The 27,524-nt window shown below is 47.6% G+C and overlaps 1 protein-coding gene across 1 annotated transcript in view; it reads right to left on the bottom strand.

The window, feature by feature from the left end:
* The window catches only part of LOC119446191 (fatty-acid amide hydrolase 2-A-like), a 334,649-nt gene that overhangs the window by 9,463 nt on the left and 297,662 nt on the right, over window positions 1–27,524 (bottom strand). Inside the window, 3 exon segments of the mRNA XM_049663200.1 lie at window positions 46–135; window positions 20,029–20,186; window positions 21,152–21,271. Coding sequence (XP_049519157.1) covers window positions 46–135; window positions 20,029–20,186; window positions 21,152–21,271 — 368 coding nt within the window.

Below are 27,524 nucleotides of genomic sequence, written 5' to 3'. Positions count from 1 at the left end.
ACAAAGCATCAGTTAAATGAGATGCCTAAACAACCCACCTTACACACAGTCTTTCATCTCAGGGTGGACAGGCGTGCAGAGGGCGCCACCCAGGTCATCAACCCTGTAGTACACTGTCACCTTGGACCAATCCACCTGCAGCAAATGGAGCGATAAAATGGTTAAGTCATGAACTTTAGAGGGATAGAGGTCAGTGAAGTCACATAGCACAGAAACAAGCTCCAGTCTGGCCGGTAAAGTGGTTGAAGCCTCTCATATTTCGCTAGTTCTTTTGTCTTTTTCTTTAGCGACAACTGTCTTGTCAAAGTGAGCTGTGCATTTGCACGTTCTACGATGCATGGCGAGATTGCTGGATGCTGCTACTTGTTCGCATGCGTACCGATGTTCTCTGAGCCTGTCGTTCAGACAGCGTCCCGTCTGGCCCACGTATACCTTACCGCATTTTAGTGGAATCTTGTACACGACGTTATTTTCACAGGTTATGTATTTTTGTGCGTGTGTTACGTTACATGGTCCTTGCGCTTTTTTGTTCTCTGAGTTCACTTTCTTGCAAAGCCCTCTTAACTTGATCGGTGCTGAGAAGAGCACTTTTACGTCATGCCTTTCTGCTACCTTCTTTAGGCGGTGTGAGAGGTTGTGAACGTAAGGGACAACTACAGCTCGCTTATGTTTGTCCTTGTTATTCCTGTCTCGTATTTTCGGCCGGGTGATTTGCATAATCATTTGCTCTCCAATCTGCACTATCATGTTGTCGGGGTATCCACTTATCTTTAGTCTGTTAATCTGTGTGCTAAGGCTATCTGCGACTGCGTGAATGCAGGACTTCTTAATTGCCTGTTCGATAGCCGATTTAGCTATTCCTCTTTTTATAACCTTTCAATGGCTCGAGTCGTAGCGCAAGATTTGTTTTTCCCCTCTCGTTTTATATGACCAACATGTGTGACTTTGTGTTAGGGTTATTTTAAGGTCGAGAAACTGTATTCTTGAGTCTTTTGGTAGTTCGTGCGTGAAAGAGAGGCCGCTGTGTGCCTCTTGGAACATGTTTAACACACTCTTCACAGTCGTAGCACAAAGTCTGCTGTATTCGGTGCATACAAGATAATCATCTACATATCTTAAACAACGTATTACACTAGTGTCCTTGAGCTTTTCTGTCAGTCGTCTGTTACCAGCTGCAAGATATAAATCTGACAACACAGGGGCTAAGCACGACCCTATGGCGATTCCTTCTTTCTGGGCGAAAATTTCCCCTTCATATTCGATATACGCGGAATTTAGGTACGTTCTCAGGAGGTATAGAAAATTGTCCACAGAACATTTGCAAACGTCTTGAAATTTTGCCCAACCATATAAGTCGACGCAATCTTCGACTGTCTTCACTGCATTATCCTTCGGTATGTTGTAGTACAGTTCTGTGACATCGATTTAAAAACACTGTATTGGGGGGGACTTTTCCAGGAAATCAAGGACTTGCTGTGAGTTATTTATTTTGAACGGGTCGTCGACCGGTAGAGCAGAGAGACAGGTTTTTAGATAGTTAGCGAGGGCCAGTTGCCAGCTTCCTTTATCTTCAACTATTGTTCTGAATGGGTGGCCCTCCTTATGGGTCTTGACCGAGAAGAATGGCCGAAGAGTCAATGTCTTGCATTCTTTGAGGTTCTTTGCAAGTTTGGCGAGTCCCATGTGATGACATTCTTTCTCTGTCTTTTTCTTTAGCTGCCCTATTTTCTTGTTTTTACATTGCACTTCGCGAAGTTTTTCAAGATAGCTTGGATTCCTAAGGTTTTGTAGTCTTCGGCATTCAGTGCTACGAAGGCACTTGTTTTGTCCGGGAGTAGGAGCTTGAGGTTTTTGTTTTTCAAAAACGTTACGAGCTTTCTGGTGCCGATCATTCTTTGGTGACGAAAGTCCTTCTTTTCCCCTGCTTTTACCGCTTCCTTTATACACGCAACCTTTTCTTGCTCTGGGGCCCTGTCCGCGACGCTTCGCACAATGCCTAAGTACTCTGTTGGTGTCGCTTTCTGTTGCACTGCATATTTCGGTCCTTTCTGTAGAACCTGCAGGACTTGCCGAGGAAGATCTTGCTTTGTGAGGTTAATCACACTATTTTCCTCGGCCGTATTACATTTTTTCTCTTTCCTGGGTAGATCTATGAAACACGCAAGATCTCTGCAAGTGATGTTTCACTTCATGAACGCAGGTCAGGCACAAGTGTATGGGTGGCATTCCTATATAATTGCAGCAGCAATTATATGGACACTCCAGGTGCATTTCTGCCGTCTGGTCCAGCAATGTTCCGTATAAAGTCCAAGGGTGAAAATATCATCCCTGCACGCCATATGCTGCATGTGCAAGTGAAAGCATGCGACAGTCAGCCGAATCACGCACAAAGGAGGAAAGCGGGAAGGCAGCGTGGGAGGGAGAGGGGGGGGGGTGGGGGCAGCCTGTACTTTGGTAGCAACTGCGTGGTTGGTGCAGCGACACGCGCCGTATCTTGAAACCAATCTGCAGACATGGCGACTTCGAGGTCAGTCGACTCGCGGTCAGCTTGCCGCCGCGTGCGTTGCTGCCTCGTCCTTCTAGCAAGAAAAGGTCGCGTGTATAAAGGAAGCGGTAAAAGCAGGGGAAAAGAAGGACTTTCGTCACCAAAGAATGATCGGCACCAGAAAGGTCGTAACGTTTTTGAAAAACGAAAACCTCAAGCTCCTACTCCCGGACAAAACAAGTGCCTTCGTAGCACTGAATGCCGAAGACTACAAAACCTTAGGAATGCAAGCTATCTTGAAAAACTTCGCGAAGTGCAATGTAAAAAGCAAGAAAATAGGGCAGCTAAAGAAAAAGACAGAGAAAGAATGTCACGACATGGGACTCGCCAAACTAGCAAAGAACCTCAAAGAATGCAAGACATTGACTCTTCGGCCGTTCTTCTCAGTCAAGACCCATAAGGAGGGCCACCCGTTCAGAACAATAGTTGAAGCCTTTGCTTGCCAAAGTCTGGCCACCCTGGCCTCGGCTTAACTGTGTCGTAAAGCGGACTGTCGTCTTGAAGTTCCTGTCGCACACGTGTCGGGCCGTCCGAAGCGTTGAGAGTGCCGTAGGTGCCGACGTCTCGCGTTGTCTCTTTTGTCGGTGGTGAGCTCGTCGGTATCTCGTCGGTGATGCGCGCGTCAGCGATGGCGCTTGGTGCTGCTTAGGCCCACCTGGATAGGCCTAGCGTTGGGATGTGTCGCAACCTCTTCGTGAGTGCCGACCTGGTGTCCCGAGGAGAATCGAACGTGCCGGTCTGCCGCGGAAGGGGGATCCTCTCTGGGGTGCCCGGTCCTGCCGTGAGAGGCTGCAGCCAGTCCAGGAGCCTCGCTCGAACTTGCCGAGGTCGACGGCCACACCTTGGACGGCCAACGTCACGGACTCGGCCGGACCCCCAAGTCTCCCGTCGCCAGAGCGTAGCTGGAGATGCGACCTTCCTGGCCCGGAGCCACGTCGATAATCAACGGACAGCGCTGTTCATCCCTCGATTATGCCTCAGCTCACGTGCCTCGCGCGCTCGCGCCGTTCAGAACGCTCTGTTTATATCGTCCTCTTCTTTTCTCACAATGACAAAGCATTTATTTTAAAGCTCCTGCTGTCAAAATCGATCACCCTTAAAAGTGAATGGTGTGCAGGTGGAAAACTTAGCAAAGAGGCGTCGGCATGAACATGTCTGGTAGTGCCAAGTTGAAGCTTTTAGTCATCGGGAAGTAAAAGAACCCTCGCCGCAATGTCGCCTGTCGTGTGCCAGTCAAACATGAAAGCGTGGATGATGGTGGCTCTCTTCAGCAAGTGAATCCACTGAGAGGATGCACGATTTTCGTGGCAGAAAAGCCTTGACAACTGCCCTGGACATGGAACTGTAACTGGACTGAAGTCGATTCAGTTAAGAGTTCCTGCTGGACAATACCGCAGCACTGTACAGCCCATTGATCAAGGGATTATCCAGGCCCTCAATGTCTGCTTCCACAAGAGTCTCCTTCAGAGGATGCTGGTATGCATGAACCAGGACCAAGAATTGGTAGACACTGATCGTGCCATTTACATCATTCATGACGCATGGAGGCAACTGACAGCAAGTACCATAGCAAACTTCTTCAGGCATGCAGGATTTTCTTCGCGGGTCCAGACTTCCAACATGCTGGATTTGCCTGAATGTGATAGTGAAGACAATGCCACTGAAAAGCAGGGCTTATTAAAGAAGTATGTGCAAGTATGTGCACATAGACAGTGATGTTGCCACTTGCCCTGATAACACAGTGGAAAACATTGCTGCAGAGGTCTGTAACAAGGAAGAAGAAGATGAGCAAGATCAGGCAACTCAAGACTTGAATACTACAGAAGCAGCTACTACACTTTAAGGAACAGAATGAGCTGTGCAGGCTCTTAAGAATTTTTTTTCAGAAAAAAACAAGATCTGAAGTGTTCGTGCAAAGCTTGTGTTTTAAGGACAATGCAATCCTAAAAAAGCGGTAGCAAGGACTGAAGCGTGCAAAAATTGATGCATCTTTTAATGCACAGTGACTAGTAGCTGCATAAATTTTGTGAATGCTGTGCCAAAACGCTTCGTAATTTTCTCTGCTCTTTAAAAAACTATTAGCTACATTCACCTCCTGGTGCTCACAATTCCTCAAACAGTGATGCCACTGACGAACTGAGATTTGGAGCAATTTTTGGAGCAGCAAAATCTTAATTTTGGAGCAGTTTGGAGCTTCCAGATTTAGATTTTGGAGCACTTTGGAGCTAATAAATGCCAGCTGCTGGACAAATCCTAAGCTAGTTCAAACACTTAAATTTGACAAGCATTATTCCAGAAAGTATTTGCTTGCTGCAAAACAATGTTGCTCTGCCTCTAAATACATGATTTTTCCTTTAATTTAAATGAAGGCAACAAACCTGTTCACACAGTGTGCTGTAATTAGTTTATTTCAAGTTGAGTGAAGGTGCTCAGATGTTGCCTTTTACATTGTATGATTTTTTTTCATTGACAGCTGGCACTTTGTTATGTTTTCAGCAAGGCTCTAGTATCAGTCAGAAACGCCTGGCCAGACTCAATGTCATCAATGCTTTTCTGAGCCAGGCAAGCCTTGATGAGCCCGTCGTAATTCTCAGTCATTGCTTCAGACGACACCAAGTACTTTACAACGGTCTGTTTTTCTTTGTAATGCTGAAGCCTCTGTTCAGCAACTGGCCGATTCACAACTGGCGTCGACCGATTATTTCGCCACCCGCAATTGAAACTAGCTCGATTATTCGGACTACCTTGAGGCACCATCACTGGCCCATAAATTTGAAGTATAAGTACGACCAAAATTTCGGACGCCTTAAGGTACGCCATTCTATATATTTCGGACTCCACCTGCACGACTGGTTTTTAATTTGACCGCCGAGTTGAGCGCAAATAGCAATATTTTGGCACTGATACGTCACTGGCATCGCCGCAGCATGGTGGTCGGCCATGTAGCCGACACCTCCTGGAAACCAAAACTTGCGAAGCCTAGTTAATCCAGCACCAACCGCGCCCAAACCATCAGGCAAGCGAACTCCGGCAAGCCATTCGGGAGTGCATTCGGGTTGGCTTCGCATGTCCAGCGTTTATACATTGAAGTGTTAACTCGCGACACGGTCGCGGCGACGTTTAAGCGGCGCCGACTACATCCTCGATGTCTTCGCCGACAAGCTGTGACTGTATCGAAAAATAAAAGAAAACTGCCGTCATTCGGCTATGATAGTGCGGTCGATTCGTGCGCGGCGATTCTTTAGCGATGCATTCCACTTGATTTTACATGCCACCCTTATCATCCGCCGTTATCTGTAGGCTGATACCATATAACGCAAGAGCAAGGAGAGGCTGCGGAAAAGGCATTGCTACAATATTGCGGTCCTGTTTGCCAAAGGTTGAAGATTCGGTGCATGCATGAATTGTACTTTCGTCTTTTTGTGGTGACAGCATGACAGTGGTACAGAGACGGACTGACGAGATCATAGGCAAGCGTACGTGCACGCAGGACCCCGTTGATAAACTTTGGCTTTATTTTTGGACGATTACTTTCCGGGATGCTTTAATTTCCTCGACATTTCATGCGACTAGCACTGGACACGTCGACGGATGATAGCGTTCCTGATACTCTACCAAGTATGCCGATGCTGACTCTATGATGATGATGATTGTAGGAGTTTATTGGCGCAAGGGCCAGATGTGGCCAAAGAGCGCCAAGGCGATGATAATGGCTTGTCAGTGGTATGAATAGTGAATTATAAGGTGTGGATAAAACAGATGTGGCATGGCTGTAAAGGGGCCTAAAAACAGTCGCTGTAAGGTGCGTAAAATCGGTAGGTAATAAGATTATGGCAATGACTAATGAGGTGTGCTATGGACACAAGAGATGGATTGTGAAAGGACGATATACTAAAATAAGTCACAGGCGGGAGTTTTCAAAACACACTTCTGCCTAGACAGAACCCTTGAAGTGCAAGGGCCTGGAGGCATGTGCTATACTTAACTCTATCGCGGCTGCATCCTCTGGAGAGAGGATGCACTATGTATTTACTGGGCTTATAACATGTAGGACTACATCACTCAAAAAAGCGAGGACTGCTTTGGCATTAAAAAGCGGTTCTTTACCAAGAAACATAGCGGGATGGAGAGGGATAGAACAGCAGTATGCCAGAGGAAAATGTTTCTTCCTCTCTCTCTCGGCTTCCCTACACTCCAGGAGGACGTGAAGAACGGTGAGCCTCTCGCCACATCTACCACAGGTTGGAGGATCATTACCATTCAATAGAAAATTGTGGGTACCATATGTGTGTCTTATTCTGAGGCGACAAAATAGGACATCAGTTCGCCGTGTTTTTGATGCAGTGGGCCAGAAACCTAACTGTGGCTTAATCAAGTGAAGCTTATTATTTGTTTCCGCATCCCACAAGCATTGCCAATGGCTTCGCAGTTTCTTGCGCAAGAAAGGTTTCAAATCTGTTACAGGGACAGCAGCGGTAGGATTAATAGTGTGCAACGTTATTGATGTGGCCATTTGGTCGGCAAGAACATTACCCTCGATGTCTCTATGCCCAGGCACCCAGCATATGGGCGCGGCGGCAATGCCAAGATGCATCGCTCAAATCCGTTCTTGTTCGCCATCCAAGTTACGCTTGGTGTGCTGCTGACTTCAACCGGACCTTCCTCAGAGAATTCATCGATAGACTTGTTCCGCCTGCCTGTGATCCCGGGACATGACTGGCCTTATCATCTGGCACCAGATGGTGCCAGCGGCTACGTCCTCTCGACCGGTGCAACTCTATCAGACAAGGCCATGACGTCACGGGACTCCTATTTAAGCAACCGTTTCTGCGAGGGACCCTTCAGTGGGCGCAGCGGCAATGCCAAGATGCATCGCTCAAATCCGTTCTTGTTCGCCATCCAGGTGAGGAAGCGCTTCGGCAAATCCTTTCGTAGCAGTAATGTCTGCCTGGTTTTGCTGCCGTGCCCACACCCTTTGCTTGAATGGTTCTGTGATTTGTCGGCTTCCTTGCGGTTCTTGTTGCTACTAGCAGGGGATGTCGAGACTAACCCTGGGCCCGGTGACATTACGATTGAAGAGCAGCTCAAAATGATTGCAAAAGACATCCAGGAGATAAAGAATGAAAAAAATGGTGACCAATCAAAAGCTAGGAGCGATAGATAAAAAGCTGGAAAAAAATAGACAAAATGGAAAAGCAGGTCTTGGAATGCGTGGAAAGGATTAACAAACTCGATCATCTGGTTGTGTCCTTGACTAAAAAAGTCGACGAATTAGATAACAGAGGCCGCAGGTCTAATCTTGTAGTATACGGTGTGAAGGAACTAGGAAACGAGGGGCACCAAGATCTACTCGATGCTGTTGAGAAAACAATCTTTGAAGATAAGCTAGGAATAAAAACCGCTGGCATCGAAAGAATCCACCGTCTTGGGTGAAAGCAAGCTGACAGTCCCAAACACAGGCCTGTCATTCTGAAGTTATTTGACTACCGGGATAAAGCCAACATACTTAGTAATTGCAAAAAGCTCAAGGGAACGGAATATTCAATTAGCGAGGATTTTTCGCCCGCAGTAAGAGAAATTAGAAAAAAGCTATGGGAAAGAACGAAAGTGCATCGAAACCAGAAAGATAGAGTTTTTCTGTCTTACGATAAAGTCAAAATAAATAATCACCTCTACACCTGGGATGACCAAACCAATGACATAGTGGAAGTAACAAAAAACGAAAGCATGGACAACGGACCAGCCAAGCGAACACGAAACCGCTGTCGGCCCTAGTTGTTGTCAATGTTAATGCGCGCAGCCTTTTGAACAAAATCGAACAGTTGGAGGCGACTGCGATCGCTCTTGAACCTGACATTATCTGCGTGACAGAGACATGGTTACATGCTGACATTGGAAACCATGAAGTGGCTCCACCGGGCTAGTCCATCGTCCGAAAAGATAGGACAACTAGAGGTGGTGGTGTTGCTTTGCTCCTACGCCAATGCATAAATTACTCAGTGATGCCGGATGTCCCAGGTGTGGAGGCGGTCTGGTGTAGGATTCAGTTGGGCCAGAGCCACGTCTGTGTTGGCGCAGTATACAGACCCCCCCAAGCTGACGTATCGTATCTTCGGCAGCTTCTAGAGTACATGCATGAACACATGGTGGGGAACGCCATAATAATGGGAGGGGACTTTAATCTCCCAGATATTAACTGGAGCTCTCTGAGTGCAACCAATGTAATAAACAATACCATGCTGAGTATTCTGTTTACCTTTAACCTGACCCAAATAGTTTCCAAGCCTACCCGTGTACAGGGCGCTTCAAGCTCTATCTTAGATCTTATCTTCATAAGCAATTTATTTTTGAAAGGAAAAAATAACGTCGATATTCTTGAAGGATTATCTGATCATGACATGGTTCTTTGCACGCTAACTATTCCAAATCAAATCCACCATAGTTGTACTAAAAAGCGTGTATACGCATTCAATAAAGCAGACGATGATGCTATTATGACCTACCTAGCCCACGAGTACTAGGACTTCCACGAGCTAGTCACTGAAGGAGCGGCTGGCATTGATGAAATTTGGTTACTGTTCAAGGCACATGTTATGCACTGCTTGAGGCAATTTGTCCCACAAATACAAAAGAACACTAATAAGCAGAACCCATGGATAACACGCGAAATAATTCATTTAAAACGCAGAATAAAAAGGTTGAGGAAATCTAACAAATTAGGCCCAGTCTCAGACTTCTGCCAAAAAATAAACTCGTTAAACAGACTGCTAAAAAAAAACAAAAGCAGGAAAACAGCGCTTCTGCAGTACAACGCTCAGCAACTTTATCAAGGAATCACCCCAGAAATTCTGGCGTTACGTCAGGCACAAAGATAACCCTCCAAAACCGTTATCGCCGACCGAAGAAAAGCAACAAGCAGACGCGTTTAACGCATTCTTCCATTCTGTATTTGCCCCGGACAATGGTATTACGCATGCTTACAGGCCAGATAATATGGAGAAAAACGAGGCGCTAAGCGCACCAGTCGTAACTGAAGCAGGTGTTCTCTCACTATTACTAAATTTAGACGATAAAAAGTGTAACGGTCCAGATGGAATCCCGAACTGCTTCCTGAAACGCTATGCCGAGCCTGTAAGCAAATACTTGTGCCTTGTGTACAATAAGTCAATCTCTGAACAATGCCTTCCGGCAGAATGGAAGATTGTAAAAATAGTGCCAGTCCATAAATCGGGTGATACCTCTTGTCAATCAAATTATAGGCCTATTTCTCTCACATGTACTTGCTGTAAAATCCTGGAACATATTATCTTAAAATCCGTTACAGAGTTCGTTGAGGCAAATAATATTCTCCATCCCTACCAGCATGGCTTCAGGACTGGTCGGTCTACAGTTACCCAACTTGTTGAGATCCTACACGATTTCGCCAAAGCAATTAACGACCAAATACAAATACATGTAATTTACCTTGACTTCTCTAAGGCCTTTGACCGTGTTTGCCATGCTAAACTGCTTTTAAAGCTTAAACTTATACTAGGAGATGGGCCAATATTTCGTTGAATTAACTGTTACTTATCTGATCGTCGCCAGTTTGTCCAGTTAGGCACCCACACTTCTGAAGTTATGCCAGTCGTTTCTGGTGTACCCCAGGGTTCCGTTCTGGTCCCTATCCTGTTCCTTCTGTTCATAAACGACATAACTAGTCAGGTGAAATCCAAGATTAGGTTATTTGCAGATGACTGCGTGTTGTATAGAAAATTATTAAGCCGACAAGATCAAATTAGTCTTAACAAGGATTTTGCTTTGATAGCCCAATGGTGTGAGAACTGGCAAATAGTCATCAACTTTGATAAAACAGTTTCAATGTCGGTAACAAAAAAGAAATCCAAACTTAGTTTTCCGTACGGCTATGATAGTATCATCCTTAATATTGTCACTCAGTATAAATACTTGGGCGTCGTCATATCATCAGATCTAGGATGGTCGGCTCATGTAGAGCACGTGGCAAGCAAAGCGATGCGAAAGCTAATGTTTCTAAAGCGGGCTTTGCGATACTCTACGAAGGAAGCCAAGCTCTTGGCCTATGTGACGTTTATACGTCCTATCTTAGAATATGCGAGTGTGGCGTGGTTTCCGTTCGCGCAAAATCAAATAGCTACGCTTGAGGCTGTCCAGCGAAAAGCGGCGCGTTTTATCTGTAATAGATACAGATACACCGACTCGCCTACACAAATGCTGTCCGAGATCGGCCTTCATACACTAACCAGTCGTGCGATGCTGTACCGACTCAAATTTTTGTATCTCATCCTGCATAATAAGGTTAAAGTGGATCCTGACACCTACCTTTCATACAATACGTCTAGAGAAACCCGTCATAAGCATCACCTTACACTCCAAGAATATTTCTGCACTAACAATACATTTAGTTATTCGTTCTTCCCGCGAGCTATTCGTGACTGGAATGCTTTAGCACCGACGGTGGTCGCACAGCCTACCATTCAAAAATTTGTTGAACTTGCTGGCCAAACTGTGCTGTCAGCAACGAATAAGTGATTCTATCATTACTGTATTTGTCATTGTTTTACTTACCGGGTAAATTGGAAACCTGAGATGTGATATTGTGGATGATATTAATTCTTATATCTCATGTGCTTTTCCTTTTCTTTTTTTGCAGTACATGGTATGTAACTGAAAAAAGTTGATTATGTGTTATCATTTTACCCTACTCACTGCTGTTATCATAGGTTCGTTACCTTTACCATATTCTGCGTAGTTACCCTATTGTATACTTATGTGAATGCCTGTTCCACAATGTATACAAACCCTTGTAACCCACTCCTGTAAAAATCCCTGATGGGATTGACAGTATCACGAAATAAATATTATGATTTGTTGTTTAGATGCATAAACAGAGCAGATCAGTGAGTAGAGGGTGATAATTACAGGGTTTTTATGTTTTTGCGGCATCGATAACGCTTTAACAACGCTTAAAGAGTCGGTAAATATTACAGCCTTTACAGTGATGCTACTGCGAACTTATGATTTGGAGCAATTTTTGGAGCATCAGAAATTTCATTTTGGAGCACTTTGGAGCAGGCAATTTGGCATTTTGGAGCAGCTTGGAGCAGCTGATTTTTCACATCCTGAAGTATTTCGAAATAGCGACTTGAAATTTACATTCAATTACCTGAATAATTCTTATGTTCTCACGAGAAGCTTCGTAAACATTTCCATCTATTGCAGATCTCGTGGAGAAAAAAATGCACTTGTGTGCATGCGACACACATAGACACAAATTGATATCATTTCGTATATTGCTAGTTTTCCCAGATGTCATCGGTAATATCCAGAAACAGAAATGATGGACACATTGGCGGCACGCAGTTATTATACCCAGTACGTCATGCTGCGCTTCAAACAAGCTACTAGCTGCGTTTCCGGAGTAGATAACGTCCGCCGATGAATCGCCAATTAATCTTGAAGCTGCGAGCCTCGGCAGAAACCGCACTTTGCCGTCAAGCCGCCTTGCAAGGCAGACGCCGCGTCGGCGCCGTGCGTGGCACTGCTAAAGTCACTGGAACCTGGAACTTTGAAAGTACCGCAACCGCCGGAGCGAGCGCAGGCAACACTGCGCGGAAAAGACGAGCAGCTCTTCCTCGGGTTTTCTAGGCTTGCTACAGTGAAGAACAGCACGATGGCTGCCGCAGTGGGCCCTGTGAAATCCACAAACAAAACCGCATTTCGTTTAGCTAGATACGAAGTAAATTACAAGTACAGTAGCCGACGGATTTTTTGGACTCCAAAAATTCGGACTTGTTGGATATTCCGGACTTCATAGATGTACCGGCAGGATTCCCATAGAGCTAATGCATTTTCGCGAGCGATTTTTTGGACGAATCTAGGAGCCAATGTTCGATTTTCCGGACTAAATCGCTTACTCCGAGCCACGCTACCCGATCTTGGAGGCTGCCATGTTGGATTTTCCGCTGGCTTGGCTTCCAGTGCCCCCTGTATAGCCTTCAAGATCAGTAAACGCACGCTATCTCCTTGTCTCCGAGGCTCTTGCTTTTCTTTTTTTTTCTTTTTTTTGTTCGGTCCGTACGCTGTGTGCGGGTGAAAGCTTGCGAGGGTCAGCCAGATACTGCAATTTATTCTCACGCACGCGAGAGAGGAAGGCGGCCGGAGGCGCGCGCGGACTTCGTTCGCTCGCGGGGCACGGGGAGAAGGCGGCGGAGACTGTGGGGAGTTGCATCTATGGTTGCATTCTGCTCTTGCGGCTGCCGACGGAGCTGCCGCGCAGGCACCGTATCTTGAAAGCGATCTGCTATGTGGCCGAAGTGTGCGCCCGCGATCTGCGATGAGTACAAAGGGCGTGCGCCGAGTGCCACTAGCTTCGTATGCGCCGGTTTTTTTTTCGTTTTTTTTCGACGTTTGCGTTGAAGCGAGAGAATAGACAGCGCGAAGGTCAATATGCCCGCGGTCATCGAGCGAGATGTGTTCATGTAACCTGTGCGCGCGTGACACCGTGCTTATTTAGTTAGTAAGCGCATATTTACAACTTTATACGGCTGATAAAACTAACATCCTTACTTCGTATCGCTGTCTATTAATTGGCTATCGCAATTGATGCTCCGCCTTTTTAGCGAAAGTAGGAAATTTTTCTTAAGACGCTCTAAGCCTCATAATTTCTTTCTCTTGGGGGGGGGGGAGTTCTTCGGACTGTTCGGTTTTGAGGACTGCTCGATTTTTCAGTCCCCGCGAAGTTCGGAAAATCGGTCGGCCACTGCACTCCGAAAGTGAAGCATTCAACTGTGCGCCACCCCTTCTAATTGCAAAGCGATCCCAATGCTCGTGTGTCCACACCAAGATTTTTTTTTTTTTTTCGGATGACTAGGTATCAAGCGCTGCCACAAAATCGTTTATACGCGTGGATATTATCGCTTTCTAACGTGGCTACTGATTTAACCACGCACGAAATGTTTCATACAGATCTATTTCTACGAAAATAAACGGTCCCTGACTGCACTACAAGAAAAGGGATGCTAAAACAGAATTAAGCAGGTCATGTTCGTGTTGTTTTAAACAACACATGAGAAAATCTATATTTTAATTTTCAACATTGACAGGTCGATCGATCTTTATTGCAGTGGTTTTCTCACTACACTTTGTTATTTTTGACACAGCCGCCCGTAATGTCGCTCTTCGAGCCACATTTTTCTCGGTTCTGAATATTTCTGAGCATCTCCTCGCTTTGTTTACCCAAGGCAAACCGCAGTCTTCAAAGCAAATGCACAAAGAAGCTTTTCCATCACATTATGGCATTTAGAGAGTTCGATGAAATACCGCAAGGAGCTTCTCAGCTTTGCGATATCAACAAGTTCACCAAGTGGGAGTGAACTTGTCGCTCTTTATCCGGTGCAGCCAGAGATAGCACGGCGCTTGCTGTCGCTCTTTCCGCTTAACTGGTATCGCGAAAAGCGCTTTCCGGGACTCCCGGCGGTTGCTGCACCCGAACGTGCAGCACCCGGGCATTTCCTTTCGTTTTGTTTTAAGTCTACGAAAGTTACATATACACTAAATTATATAAAATGCAAAATCTGACCTCGTTGATGACTCGTACGCGCGGCGTGTGCGAGTGATGTCTGTCTGCTTATCTCCTCCGGCGCGGCTTAGATCCGCCATCTATAGTGGAAAGTGATCACCTGACGGCAACTGACCAATCGGCGACGCGGCGGCTAAGAGAAAAGGGCTGCGGTACTTTCCAGGTTCCAGTGACCTTAATTGGGACGTACGCGCTAGAGCTTTCTCGTCTCCTGTTTGCAGCTAAGGTTGCAACTAAGGCTCGCCCTATCGTCACGTTCAACGTTTTAATTTCCCGGTGGTGCAATTGGCGATAGACGTCGTCATATCCGAGACTGTTTGGCGCAGTTAGGCGCAATTTTCGTCGATTGTATCAGGATGGCACAGTAAATCCCAATTGGCGCACTTTGGCGCAGTTGATGCAGGAGTGGAATCACTGCCTTTAGGAGTTTCAATCTATCAATGTGTTTCACCACCGATAGTACTGCATAGGCCTCTGCCGTAAAGATGCTTGTGTGGGGATAAAGTACATCGGATTCCGAGAAGAACGGACCGACTGCCGCATAGGAAACGCCGGCATGTGACTTTGATGCGTCTGTGTAAAATTCAGGGCAAGAGTATTTCGACTTTAGTTCTAAAAAGTGCATTTAAATGTGTGCATCTGGCGCGTGTTTTGTGACTTCAATAAACGATGTGTCACATTCAACTAGCTGCCACTGCCATGGCGGTAGCTGCTTCGCTGGAGGCATTAGGCAATGTTCAAGTAGTGCAGCAGCCATTTCTTCATTGAGCATTCTCACGCGTAGCGAGAAGGGTTGCTTCGCTGTTGGTCGATTATTAAATAGTCTGGCACATGTGGTATCGTTTATGGTAAAATAGGTAGGATGTGTACGGTTTAAATTTATTTTAAGGAAATATGTAAAGCTGGCACAAGTCCTCTGAAGGTGGAGCGACCACACGTTTGCTTCCACATAGAGGCATTGTACGGGGCTTGTCCTGAAGGCCCCAGTCGCGAGGCGGATTCCTAAATGGTGAACAGGATCCAACATTTTTAAAGCACTGGGTGCAGCAGACTGATAGACTATCGCGCCGTAGTCAAGTCGTGAGCCGACAAGGCACCTATACAAGTTTAAAATGCATTTCCTGTCACTGCCCCATGTTGTACGCGACAGCAGCTTCAATAAGTTCATTGTTTTCAGGCACTTAGCCTTCAAATATTTGATGTGCAGAATGAATGCGAGTTTCGTGTTCAATATGATGCCGAGAAACTTGTGCTCTTTGCTTACAGGTAATGTGGTACCAGAGAGCTCAATAGCAGGATCTGGTACTATTCCTCTCTTATTAGTGAAAAGGACGAATGTGCTTTTCTGTGGGCTCAACCTAAAACTGTTTTCATCAGCCCATTTAGCCACTTTATTTAAGCCATGCTGGACATGTCGTTCGCAGACAGCAAAGTTGCACGATTTAAAACCAATCTGGACATCATCTACATATACAGAGTAGAACATCCTTCGTGGAATAGCCATGCGTAGAGAATTCATTTTCACAATAAACAGGGTACAGCTAAGCACACCGCCTTGCGGGACACCAGTTTCCTGGGTGAAAGACCTAGACAAGGCCTGGCCCACCCTTACACGAAAGGTATGGTTAGAAAGGTAGCTTTGGATAGTACTCAACATGTTGCCGCGGACACCCATAGCGGAAAGGTCTCGGATAATACCGAACCGCCATGTGGTGTCATACGCTTTCTCTAAATCAAGAAATACGGAGAGAAAAAACTGTTTGTGTATAAAGGCATCCCTTATGATTGCCTCGATGTGGACAAGGTGGTCTGTAGTCGACCTACCTTCTCGGAAGCCACATTGGTAAGGATCTAGTATTCCGTTGCTTTCTAGGACACAGATTAGGCGCCAGTTAATCAGCTTTTCGAAGAGCTTGCACAGACAGCTTGTCAGAGCAATGGGTCTGTAGCTACTAGGTAAGGACGGGTCCTTGCCCTGTTTAAGTATGGGGATTACTATAGCTTCTTTCCAAGAAGATGGAATGGAACCAGCAGCCCACATGACATGAAAAAGAGAGAGGAGTGTCTTTTGTGTTTCAGGGTGTAGGTGCTTGATCATTTCATACATGATACGGTCAGCACCTGGTGCCGAGCCGTTGCAACAAGCGAGAGAAGCTTTAAGTTCAGCTAAACTAAACGGGCAGTTGTAATGTTCATTTCGGGCACATTTCCGATCGAGGGGTTGCCGCTCTGCGCGCTCTTTGAACCTCAGAAATGTTTGTGTGTATTGAGATGCACTGGAGACATATTCAAAGTGTTCGCCCAGACAATCTGCCTGATCCTCCAGGCCATCTCCTTGGGTGCTCACTAAGGGCAGTGGGTTCGTCTCACGGCCCTTTAATTTATTCACCCTGTTCCATACTTTTGCCTCGTCTGTGTAGGAATTTATACCAGAAATGTACCTCTCCCAACTCTCTCTCGTTGCATGTCTACGTGTCCTCCTGCCTTGCGATTTAACCTGTTTGAAATTAATAAGATTTTCGGCAGTAGGAGAATCGCGAAGCAATCCCCAAGCTTTGTTTTGATTTTTGCGAGCTTCACGACATTCTTCGTTCCACCAAGGAATGCGGCACTTCTGAGCCAGTCCGCTAGTTTGTTTAATACATTTTGTAGCAGCGTCAATAATAAAACCAATTAGATATGCTACGGCGTCGTCTACGTTAAGAGCAACAATGTCATCACGGCCTAAGTGTGTTAGCTCTCGGAACAGTTCCCAGTTCGCCGAGTCCACGTTCCATTGAGGAGGTGGTGACGAGCATCCATCTCGTTTCGTTGAGTTCAACATAATTGGGAAGTGGTCGCTTCCATAGGGGTTCTTAAGAACGGACCATTCCAGGTATGGCATTAGTGTGCTCGACACTATGCTTAAGACTATAAACGAATATGTGTTATGTGTAATACTGTAGTACGTAGGTTCTTTCTTGTTCAATAAACAGTCACCTGAAGAAAACAGAAAATTTTCTATAAGGCGCCCTCGCGCATCGCAACGGGAGTCGCCCCAAAGGGGGCTATGAGCGTTAAGTCACCAGCGACGATGTATGGCGGAGGAAGTTCATCGATGAAGCTCTGAAATTCTGTTCTGGAAAGCTGATGGGAAGGGGGAATGTAGATGGAGCTAATTGTGACTAGTTTACCAAACAACACTGCTCGGACAGCAATTGCCTCAAGGGACGTTCGGAGGCTTAATTGCTGACATGCAACGCCCTTATCGACCATTACGGCCACACCCCCTGACGAGGCGAGAGAGTCATCGCGGTTTTTGCGGAAAGTGACATATTGCCTTAAAAAGTTCGTCTGTGTTAATTTTAGGTGTGTTTCTTGTACACACATCACCTTTGGACTGAACTTGCGGAAGAGTTCTTTAACATCGTCAAGATTACGTAGAAGTCTTCTCACGTTCCACTGCAATACTTGGGTATCCATAATGGAAAAGAAGTTAGTGATGTGTGTACAGAAAGATAGAAGTTAGTTCATGAGACCTTTCCAGGCCCAGTGATGCGCGGTTTTCCTTTTTTCCCGGTGCGCTCCAGGGAGCTGCACCGTTCTTTGGGCGTCTGAGACGCCAGTGGTCTGCTTGTGTCCATCACCTCGTCTGAGGCGGTGGATAGTGCCCGCTCAGCGGGGACGTTCGCGGGGGTTTCAGGCCGAACTGCATGGGCAGTGGCCCTGGGTCCAGGAGGCCCGCGGGTCTGCTGGCCCTTCTTGGCAGGGGGCAGAACAGCGCTAGCTGCTCCAGCCGGGGGGGCTGATGGCGTGACCGCCGTCACACTCCGTGTGACTTGGGTAGCCGCCGAAAGATGTGGCGCTGCCCGCCGGCGCGCCACATCGGAGTATGAAGGACTGGACTGGTTGTGGAGATAGAAACGCCTATGTGCCTCTAGGAAAGATAGGTTCAGCTTGACTTTCAGTTCTATAATATGTTTCTCTTTTTTCCACGAGGGGCACGATCGCGAGTAGGCGGGGTGATCTCCTTCACAGTTGGCACAGCGGGTTGCTGAAGTGCAGATGTAACAAGCGTGTTCATTTGAACTACACTTAGCACAAGTAGCGCGCCCTCGGCAGTTGTGCGACCCATGCCCAAAACGCTGACACTTGAAGCATCGACGCGGATTTGGGATGTATGGCCTGACACGAAGCTTGCAGTAGCCAGTTTCAATTGATTCTGGTAGATTGCTAGTTCCGAAAGTAATGATAATATGCTTGGTAGGTATTTGCTTGTCATCTCGCCTTAGTGTTATCCTCTGCACCTTGACTACGTTCTGGTCTTGCCATCCTTCAAGTAGTTCGCTTTCACTTAGTTCAAGGAGATCGTCTTCCAAGACGACACCGCGCACTGTGTTCATTGACCTGTGGGGGCCCACAGACACGGGGATGTCTCCAAACGCCACAAGTTTCGAAAGCTTGTCGTACTGTGGTTTGTCGCGAACTTCTAGAAGAAGATCGCCACTTCCCATCTTCGTTACTATATAACCTGGGCCTATTGCTTCAGTGAGACATTTGGCTACAACAAATGGCGAGATCATTCGGACTGTCCTAGTTTCGTGCTGGCTGTGTATGACGTGATACTTCGGGAAAGACTGCTGCGGTTTCAAAAAGAAATTAAAACTTTCATCTGATCTACTGATCGCCCCCTTTTCAGGGAGCGATCAGGTAGTGTGGGAAAAGCATTTGCCATGTAAAAATGAAAAATTCGGCGGCGATGGTAGCCAGCCACCACTGAGCCCAAAACAGTGGACGCTACAAGTTTAGAATACTTGCAGACGCCAGCCATGCATCGCCGCTATAACCTAATATAAAACACCCAAGGTTGGATAGCTACACCAGGTTAACCCTTGCCGCCTGGAAATTTGAAAGTGAGAAGAAGTGACAAGAAGACAGGACAGTTGGAAAAGTGAGAGCGAAAGACAAAAGATTGGAGAGCGGGACAGGAAAAGGCGACTACCGATTTCCTCCAGGTGGGTCAGTCTGGAGGTGCCGTGTATGTGAAGCAGAGGCCGAAGAGGTGTGTTGCCTCCGCCAGGGGGCCTTAGAGGTCCGTACATCCGGCATCGGCTCAACCCCTGGATCCCCCTTTCCTCAGACATGGCTAAGCCGCGCACGGCTACACGCGGGAGGGTCCAACCCCCATGTGCTCGAGTCCGTGGTGTCGCAACACACCAAACGCCTGCTTACGCAGACGCCCCTGTGGGGGATGCTGACGCTAGTGACGCGAAATCCCGCGAAAGTGAACGTATCCCCAAGAGTGGTCAACCGAGCACTGCGGCCACACACGTAATGCACAGGCGCTAATTTTGGCACACTTCGGCGAAATCGTGTATTTTGAACAGGATGGTGCAGAAAATCTCGTATGGCGCAATCTGGCGCATTAGGCGCAGGAGTGGGAGCACTGCCTTATAACAATATTAAGAGGGTGTGGCACATAGTGCTGCACCCTTGCTCATCTTTCTCAGTAAACGCAACTCCTGTTAAATGGAATTAATTTCTTCGGTCCCTTGAAGTTCTGTTTAACAAGATTCTGCTGCACTGAAGTGACCTATCATATTCTGCTTAACTGCTGGTGTAAAGCATTGGTAGTGACATAATCGTAAGCGTGCAGCCCTTTTCAAATTTTTTTTTGACAAGGGCACTCGTACGACAAACATTTTACAAGCACTTTGCGATTGGACAAAGCATCACAAGATGTCGCCGCCAGCTTCGCTACTGTTGCCCACAGCTCTGGTAAATCTGTCATCCGTAAATGGCAAGAAGTTTACGAACAAACTAAAACTCTCCATCGTACGTGTGCTTTGTACCATCGTAACCAACAGAAAATCGTGCCCCTCGGTTCTCTCGATTCTTCTCGCACCTCAGTGTTGAATGGCACCAGGGATGCACGGGGTCCCGCCATGATGGCCAGCATGAGTTTGAGGTCCTGGGCATACCGGCACATGGGACCTGCCACGAGGCAGGCGTCCAAAGAGTGATCGCGTGCCGGTGGGTACTGGCCCTTGTTGGATACCAGCCCTGAAGACAGCGTGCACAGCCACCGTCAGACGACGCAAGCAATCGATAGACATTCCAAGTAGGTTTATTAAAGCGAGATTTTCCTAGCGAACCCTCCTGGACTTAGCTGATCATGGCTGCCGCCGTCTTGCTAAATAGCTCAAGCACAGAAATTAATAGAAAATAATTACATGTCTGACGATGGGATTGAATCTCGGTCTCCCAGCAGAACAACCAGATGCTCTAACCAATAAGCCACAACTGCATACATACTTCTCTCATGCCAACACCAAAATAGCTCTTTGAGATGATTGGCACATGCGTGCCACGTCTCGTAGCATGTGCACATTGTGTGCGAGTAAATTACGCATCTTGCACACAAGCAGCTTTTTTTTTGTTTCAGTCTTCGCGGGGGAGCACATTTACGTTTGCAGTTGTGACCACTTTCGTACCTATACAATGTGGAGTGCACGAACACATTTTTTGACCCCGTTATGTATGCAATCATAAGAATCAACCCAGACACATTCGCTTTGGCTAAGCGATACAACAGATGAAACACAGAAAAGCAAAATGACAGGACAAGTGCCTCTCCTCTCGATTCCTTCTATGCAACCTTTGTGTGGTGGTGCACCTTGCGGCTTCCATTAATATTGTCTAAATATCGCCTGGCTGCCCCCATTCAGTATACATGCGCTGTTGTTATAATGAAAGGAGATGGACAGATGATACAAGACAGCATGCCTACAGTTACAATAATACGCTAAGCATAATGGCATAAAAAACATCTTTCCGGCAGCCACAATGCAATGCCAACTAATTAACGCACTATTGAAGGTAAGGCTTCAGGCTAAAGTGGTCACAGAAAGCCCATCAGTGACATCCTACAGTGTGCACTGCAGGATTTCATAATGCCACAGAGTAGCCCGACATGCGCAAATGAAGAAAGTGCAGGCAGCAATATCGGAACACAGAAAATGCGTCACCTCTTGTTGGCTTGTGGTCGAAGATGCCCTTGAAGAATGCTGGCATCCGTATGCTGCCGCCGATGTCAGTTCCAACACCAATTACGGAGCCAGCACTAGCGATGAGGCTTCCCTCACCCCCTGTGTGTGATGATAGTGCTACGTGGCAAAAAAATGTCTCTGAGATGTAGCGTTAAAAGTCGCAGAAGTGCACTATGGACAGGGCACAAGCAAACAAACAATTTCAACAAATAATGTAAATTTGATTGATACTGCAATTTGTCATTTAAATTTGATTTACAACCACTTGCTTTTGGTTATTAGCACCAGCAGAAGTCAGTCAGAGTTCACATTATCAGCCCTGGCACATTATTGCAGCAATGGCTGCTGCGCCATTAAAATATGAATTACTATGACTAAAAGGCAAACAAATGTGAAAATGCTTTTTTAGTGGTGAAAATCTTCCACTGCTCAGACTTCCTAAAAAGAATGAAAAGACAATGCCTAACAAAGCTCGATGAGAAATAAACATGTGTTCCATTTATATACAATGTTTTGGTGAAGTGCAGGACACATAAACCGAACTATCACTTTCTTTCACAAGCATCAAAGAATGTTATACAACTAGTGCGCAAAAAGAGATGTAATTTGGTTGCGCTTCAATTTTTGCACAGGAGGCATGTTCACAAGCAGGTGCTTGCCAAAGAATTTTACAGAGCCATCATGTTTGAACACTGCGAAGTTTACACTATACACATAATGCTGCTAGGTTGACATTGTAGCATGCATGCAGTCATTGCTACCAAGGGCACTGCCACTAGGCTCTTACTAATCTTTGTGATCCCAATTTTCTTTCTGCAACGTGATTAACAACTTCAATAACATCGATTCATGTAGCCAGCATAGCTGCATTGTGTGTCCACAATGCAGAATCGAACGTATGAAGCAGGCCCGTAGCCAGGCATTTTTTTCGGGGGGAGCGTGGGGGCACTCGCTGACGGCCTTGACTATACGAAGAAAGCACGTATTTTTCAGTAATTATATTTGATATAAATCGCATTATGTAAAGTATGACTTTTACAATAATATTTTATTATTACTGACAAGTGCAAGCATGACATTGCGAAGCGGGCCGTGCATAGAGCCGACAACTGTAGGGTGCAGTCTTCTGCTCTATTGCGATGCTCCGGGTCGCTTATGCGGTGGCCCGTTCGGCCGATGTACTCAGCGCCGTAGGACATGGAACGATCAAAATTTCGAGGGGGGGGGGAGGGTGGCCCTAGAACCCCCCCCCCTCTGGCTACGGGCCTGGTATGCAGCAGACACTGATATGGCCCAGTTGCCCGATGGAATGGGCTAGACAACTTATTGCTTGCTTACTGCCTTATGGCTAATACAACTTCTCATCGCCTCCTTGCATTGTTGTTGAACTGCTGCTGCTGCTTTATGTGCTGGAGGCGTGTTTGGCTTTTAGCCTATATTCCTTTCCAGGATATAAACGCAAAACATAAACGTGAACTGAATTGAACATATAACCCTTTGAGGTTCACCGCCATGCATGTTTCGCAACAACTGCATGTCTCAAATAATCTTTTGGGGGGAGGGGGAATGAACCACTGCCTAATGCCACCCAAAGATGATGCTACCTCCAGTCTAGAAGCAAATGCTGCTACATCCCTACTTCCATACATTTGCTCCTTCTTAAGCAAAGCCGACATCAAATACATATGAGCAAGGCTGTGTTTAGATCTGCATTTATCCAAACTACTGCAAGCACACTCAACAGAGTGCATGGCTATTTGATGGCATGTACAGTGACAAAAGCAACATATTACTTTTTGGAGCAGATTTCGTAGCAGAAAGAAATGCCACTTTGGAGCAGCCATAAGTGTTTTCTAAGCAGAAAAAATGCTAATTTGGAGCAGCTATTGGTGTTTTCGAAGCAGGTGGCAAAATATGCCATACAACTCCTGGAGCTAAATGTATCACCAAAGCGTTTCATAAATGTTGATATTGCCGCCTAGCGTTTTGGGGAGAAAGTGCACGGAGAAGACGAGAAAGTAGAGGGTCTGACGAAACGGTTCTTACCTAGAACAAAACCACCTTGTCATCTTGTTCACCTTGTCGTCCAACAGCATGACAAAACTGGCCTTGTTGGAGAGCATCTGCCGCAGCTGTGGGAGGCAAGTGCTGCCGCAAGGTACCTACCGGTAAAATAGGTACAAGCGTGCTCCCGGCCTGGTGCTCGGCCATTGTGGGACCAAAACGCTTGGAAAGAGGTGTTTGTTCTCAACCCGAAGGTAGAGTGTACTAAATTGGGGGAGTGGGTCCAACGCAGGCTTCCTGCTGAGGCTTTTTTTTATTGAAAAGTTGGTGCCGCCATTGTCGCTTTCTCCCGAATGAGCGGCCCCACGCGCCGGCCGGATGCTTGTCGCATCGAAGACCCTACCGCTGCTGCATGGAGCTTTGACAGGCGGATACTCAGTGGCGGCAACACTGATATTATTCCCCACCAATCTATTGTAAATAAAATGGAAAAATAGCCGCAGAAGGAATGCAAATGACCCAACAACGACGGTGCATTGAGCAAACGACAGCTACTCAGCCCGTGAGCTCGCCTCAGTCAATGAGCGCTGCTGAAACAGCCGGAGCCAACGTCTATTGGCCCGAGATTCAGAATAAGGTAACGGCGGCGCCGCCACACTTTCAACGTTTTTCGCTTCATCCTTGGCACTTGCCAAGGCATTCTGGACCCACTCCCCCATTCTAGTACACTCTGCCGAAGGCGTCCCCACCTCAATAGGTGCATTTGGAGAGCCACGTGGGAAATGGCCGCAATGGAAGCTTTGTTTTTTGTGCTCGCGAGGGTTTCGGCGGAAATTCAGGAAGCAGACTCCTTTCCCAAGCATATTGACACGTATACATGTTTATCTTTCACCGGTGGCCGCTTTCCACCATCTAACAAATGTTAAATGTTATCGCGCGGCGCAGGACGCGCCTGTATCGGAAGTTTCTAGAACGTTATCGATGCTTCTTTTCGTTGCCTGTTTTCACCGATGCTTATGTTATCTGATTGTGTGACCGACGCGAATTGTCTAGAACTTTCTGGAAGACACGCGGGCATCAGGGATTAATCTGGGACCTTCGATGACTCAGGTATAAAAGCCGACGCGTCTCGCCGCTGATCATATTTCGACGACCGCCGACTGTGTTCGCCGCTATCGTTGTGCTTCGAGTGTAGCTTGCTTTTGCGGGCACAGGTTCGCCCAATAAACAACCAGTTTCGTCATACACAGTTTTACTACTGTTTACTTCAGCGTCACTACTACGTGACATCTGGTGGAGGTGCTAGTGCGTTGATGCAGCGAACGCCCCCACAAAGCCGTGATCCAAGCCCGAAACCGGAGGACAGCGCCAACGTCGCCAAGGACCAGCGAGCTAGCCGTAGGCAGCAAGGACTTCTGCCGGAGTACGGACTTCTTCCCGAGAAGACCACAGCGACCAAGAGGACAAAAGTCACGACCTCGGCAGCAGCTACCATGACAGCCCCTGCGCCAACATCTGCAATCGTGATGCAACAACCCAGGGAGCCGCCGACTTTCCGCGGATCGCCATGTGAAGACCCCGAAAGCTGGCTGGAGGCATACGACTGGGTCGCTACGTTCAACGAGTGGGACTGCGACGACAAGCTGCGCCATGTTTACTTCTCGCTTGAAGACGGCGCCAGAACCTGGTTCAAGAATAGGGAGAGAGAGAGAGGGAAAATGATTTAATGAAAGGCAGGGAGGTTAACCAGGACTGAGCCCGGTTGGCTACCCTACACTGGGGGAAGGAAAAAGGGGAGAGAGAGATAAAGAGAAGAATACAAAGAAGAATACGAAGAATAGGGAGCGTGCACTAACAACCTGGGACCTGTTCCGAGCCGCATTCCTGGACACCTCCACGAGCGTCGTCCATAAAGAAAGAGCTGCAGCCTTGTTGGAAAACCGTGTATATCTCCCGAATGAGAGCATCGGTATGTACACTGAAGAAATGACTCGATTATTCCAGCACGCCGACCCCGCTATGCCAGAAGACAAGAAAGTTCGCTTGCTCATGCGGGGAGTTAAGCAGGAGCTATTCGCCAGACTGGTACGGAATCCACCAACGACAGTCCAAGACTTTCTCTCGGAGGCTACGACGATCGAGAAAGCACTGGACATGCGCAACCGGCAATACAATCGCCGTTCGACGCCACAGTACGCCGAAGTCCAAGGACTCTCCCACGACCTACGAGACACCATCAGGGCGATAGTACGCAAAGAGCTGCAGAAGTTGCTACGTCGTCGCAGCCTCAAGTTGCTTCCATCGCCGATATCGTGCGGGAGGAAATCCAGCAATCGTTAGGACTTCGCGAATCGCCGCAACCCGAGCCGGAAGCGATGACCTACGCCGCCGTCGCCCGTCGTCAAGGCCCCCCTCCGCGCTCGCGCCAGGGCCCCGTAACACTGCAGTTCCGTCGTCCACCGCCGCCGCCGCCAGCACGCCCGCCCGTCGCCCAGCGCAGTTACTAAAGGAAGACGAACATTTGGCGCGCCCCCGACCACCGCCCGCTCTGCTATCACTGCGGGGAAGCTGGCCATGTCTACCGCCGATGCCCATACCGCGAGATGGGCCTATGAGGGTTCGCCGTCAACGCGCCGCGTCCAGTGCGGGGTGAACGACCACGCGACATCGCCGACTACCTCGCCGGAGCCCAGTGGCAACCCCGACGACCCTCACGCTCGCCGTCACCAGGCCGCTACATCTCGCCGCATCGCCGTCAGTGCGCCGGTCCCACCCGGGGCCGATCTTCCAGCCCTTACCCGGGAAACTAAAGGCAGCAACCGATGGAGGTGCGGTTGCTGTACGACGCAGCAGCAGCGGTCACAGCAGCAGCGGAGCAAGCCGACGCAGCCGTGATCCGACGCCACGACTTAACCGTAATGCTAGACGACGGTCTACCGACTTAGACGTGCTCATCGATGGTCATAACGTCACCGCTCTCGTCGACACTGGCGCCGACTATTCCGTGTTCAGTGGCGCGTTCGCCGCCAAGTTAAAGAAGGTGAAGACGCCCTGGCAAGGACCCGATATCCGGACAGCGGGAGGCCACCTAATAATGCCGGCTGGAATCTGCACAGCGCGAGTCACGGTAAACAACCGCACTTACCCGACGAGCTTCGTAATCCTGCAGCACTGCTCCAGGGATGTCATCCTAGGCATGGACTTTCTAAACCAACACGGTGCAGTCATCGACTTAAGGTCCAAGTCGATAACGCTTTCAACGTACAACGCGATACCACTGGATACAAGCATAAGTTACCATGCCTTGAATGTGCTTGAAGAACAAGTCACCGTTCCGCCTCGCTCCAGCGTAATGATTTCCGTCGCTACCGAAGTGCCTGCAGACATGGAGGGCATCATCGAGGGCGATCATCAGTTACTGCTCTACCGTGAAATTTGCGTCGCTAGAGGCATAGCTGAGCTGCGTGCAGGGAAAGCAAGGGTGATGCTCACGATCTTCAGCCCCGAATACAAGCACATTAACAAAGGCACCACGGTCGCCTACATCGACGAAATAGTACAAGCCAGCAGTGTTTTCACCTTCACGGATTCCAGTGCACCTGCAACGATGACTATAATACCTGAACCAACTTTCGACGTCAATCAGAACCTTCCCGGGCATAAGAAAGAACAACTAAAAGCTCTGCTCCTTCAATACAAGGACAGCTTCTCGTCATCGTCAAGAGTTCGACAAACCCCTGTCGCCAAGCACCACATCATAACCGACGAAAATGTCCGCCCACTCCGTCAGAGCTCGTACTGAGTTTCGGCGCACGAACGCGAAGCCATAAGGCAACAAGTCGACGAAATGCTACGCGACGACATCATCCAGCCGTCCAAGAGTCCGTGGGCGTCCCCCGTGGTATTAATGAAGAAGAAGGATGGAACCCTACGTTTCTGCGTCGATTATCGTCGCCTCAACAAGATCACGAAGAAGGACGTTTACCCCCTCCCACGGATTGACGACACCTTGGATCGACTCTACAACGCAAAGTATTTTTCGTCGATGGACCTCAAAACCAGCTACTGGCAAATCGAAGTCGACGAGAGGGACCGGGAGAAGACTGCGTTTATAACAGGAGACGGACTGTTCGAGTTCAAGGTCATGCCGTTTGGTCTTTGCTCGGCACCTGCGACTTTCCAAAGCGTCATGGATACAGTACTCGCAGGCTTGAAGTGGCAGACTTGCCTCGTCTATTTGGACGACGTCGTTGTGTTTGCCTCAAGCTTCGAAGAACACCTGCAGTGCCTTGAAACAGTTCTTCAAGCAATCAAAACCTCCGGACTCACGTTAAAGCCAGAAAAGTGC

The sequence above is a fragment of the Dermacentor silvarum genome, chromosome 1 (assembly GCF_013339745.2).
Source record: "Dermacentor silvarum isolate Dsil-2018 chromosome 1, BIME_Dsil_1.4, whole genome shotgun sequence".
Taxonomy (NCBI): Eukaryota; Metazoa; Arthropoda; class Arachnida; order Ixodida; family Ixodidae; genus Dermacentor; species Dermacentor silvarum.
This window is presented reverse-complemented; position numbering and strand designations above follow the sequence as displayed.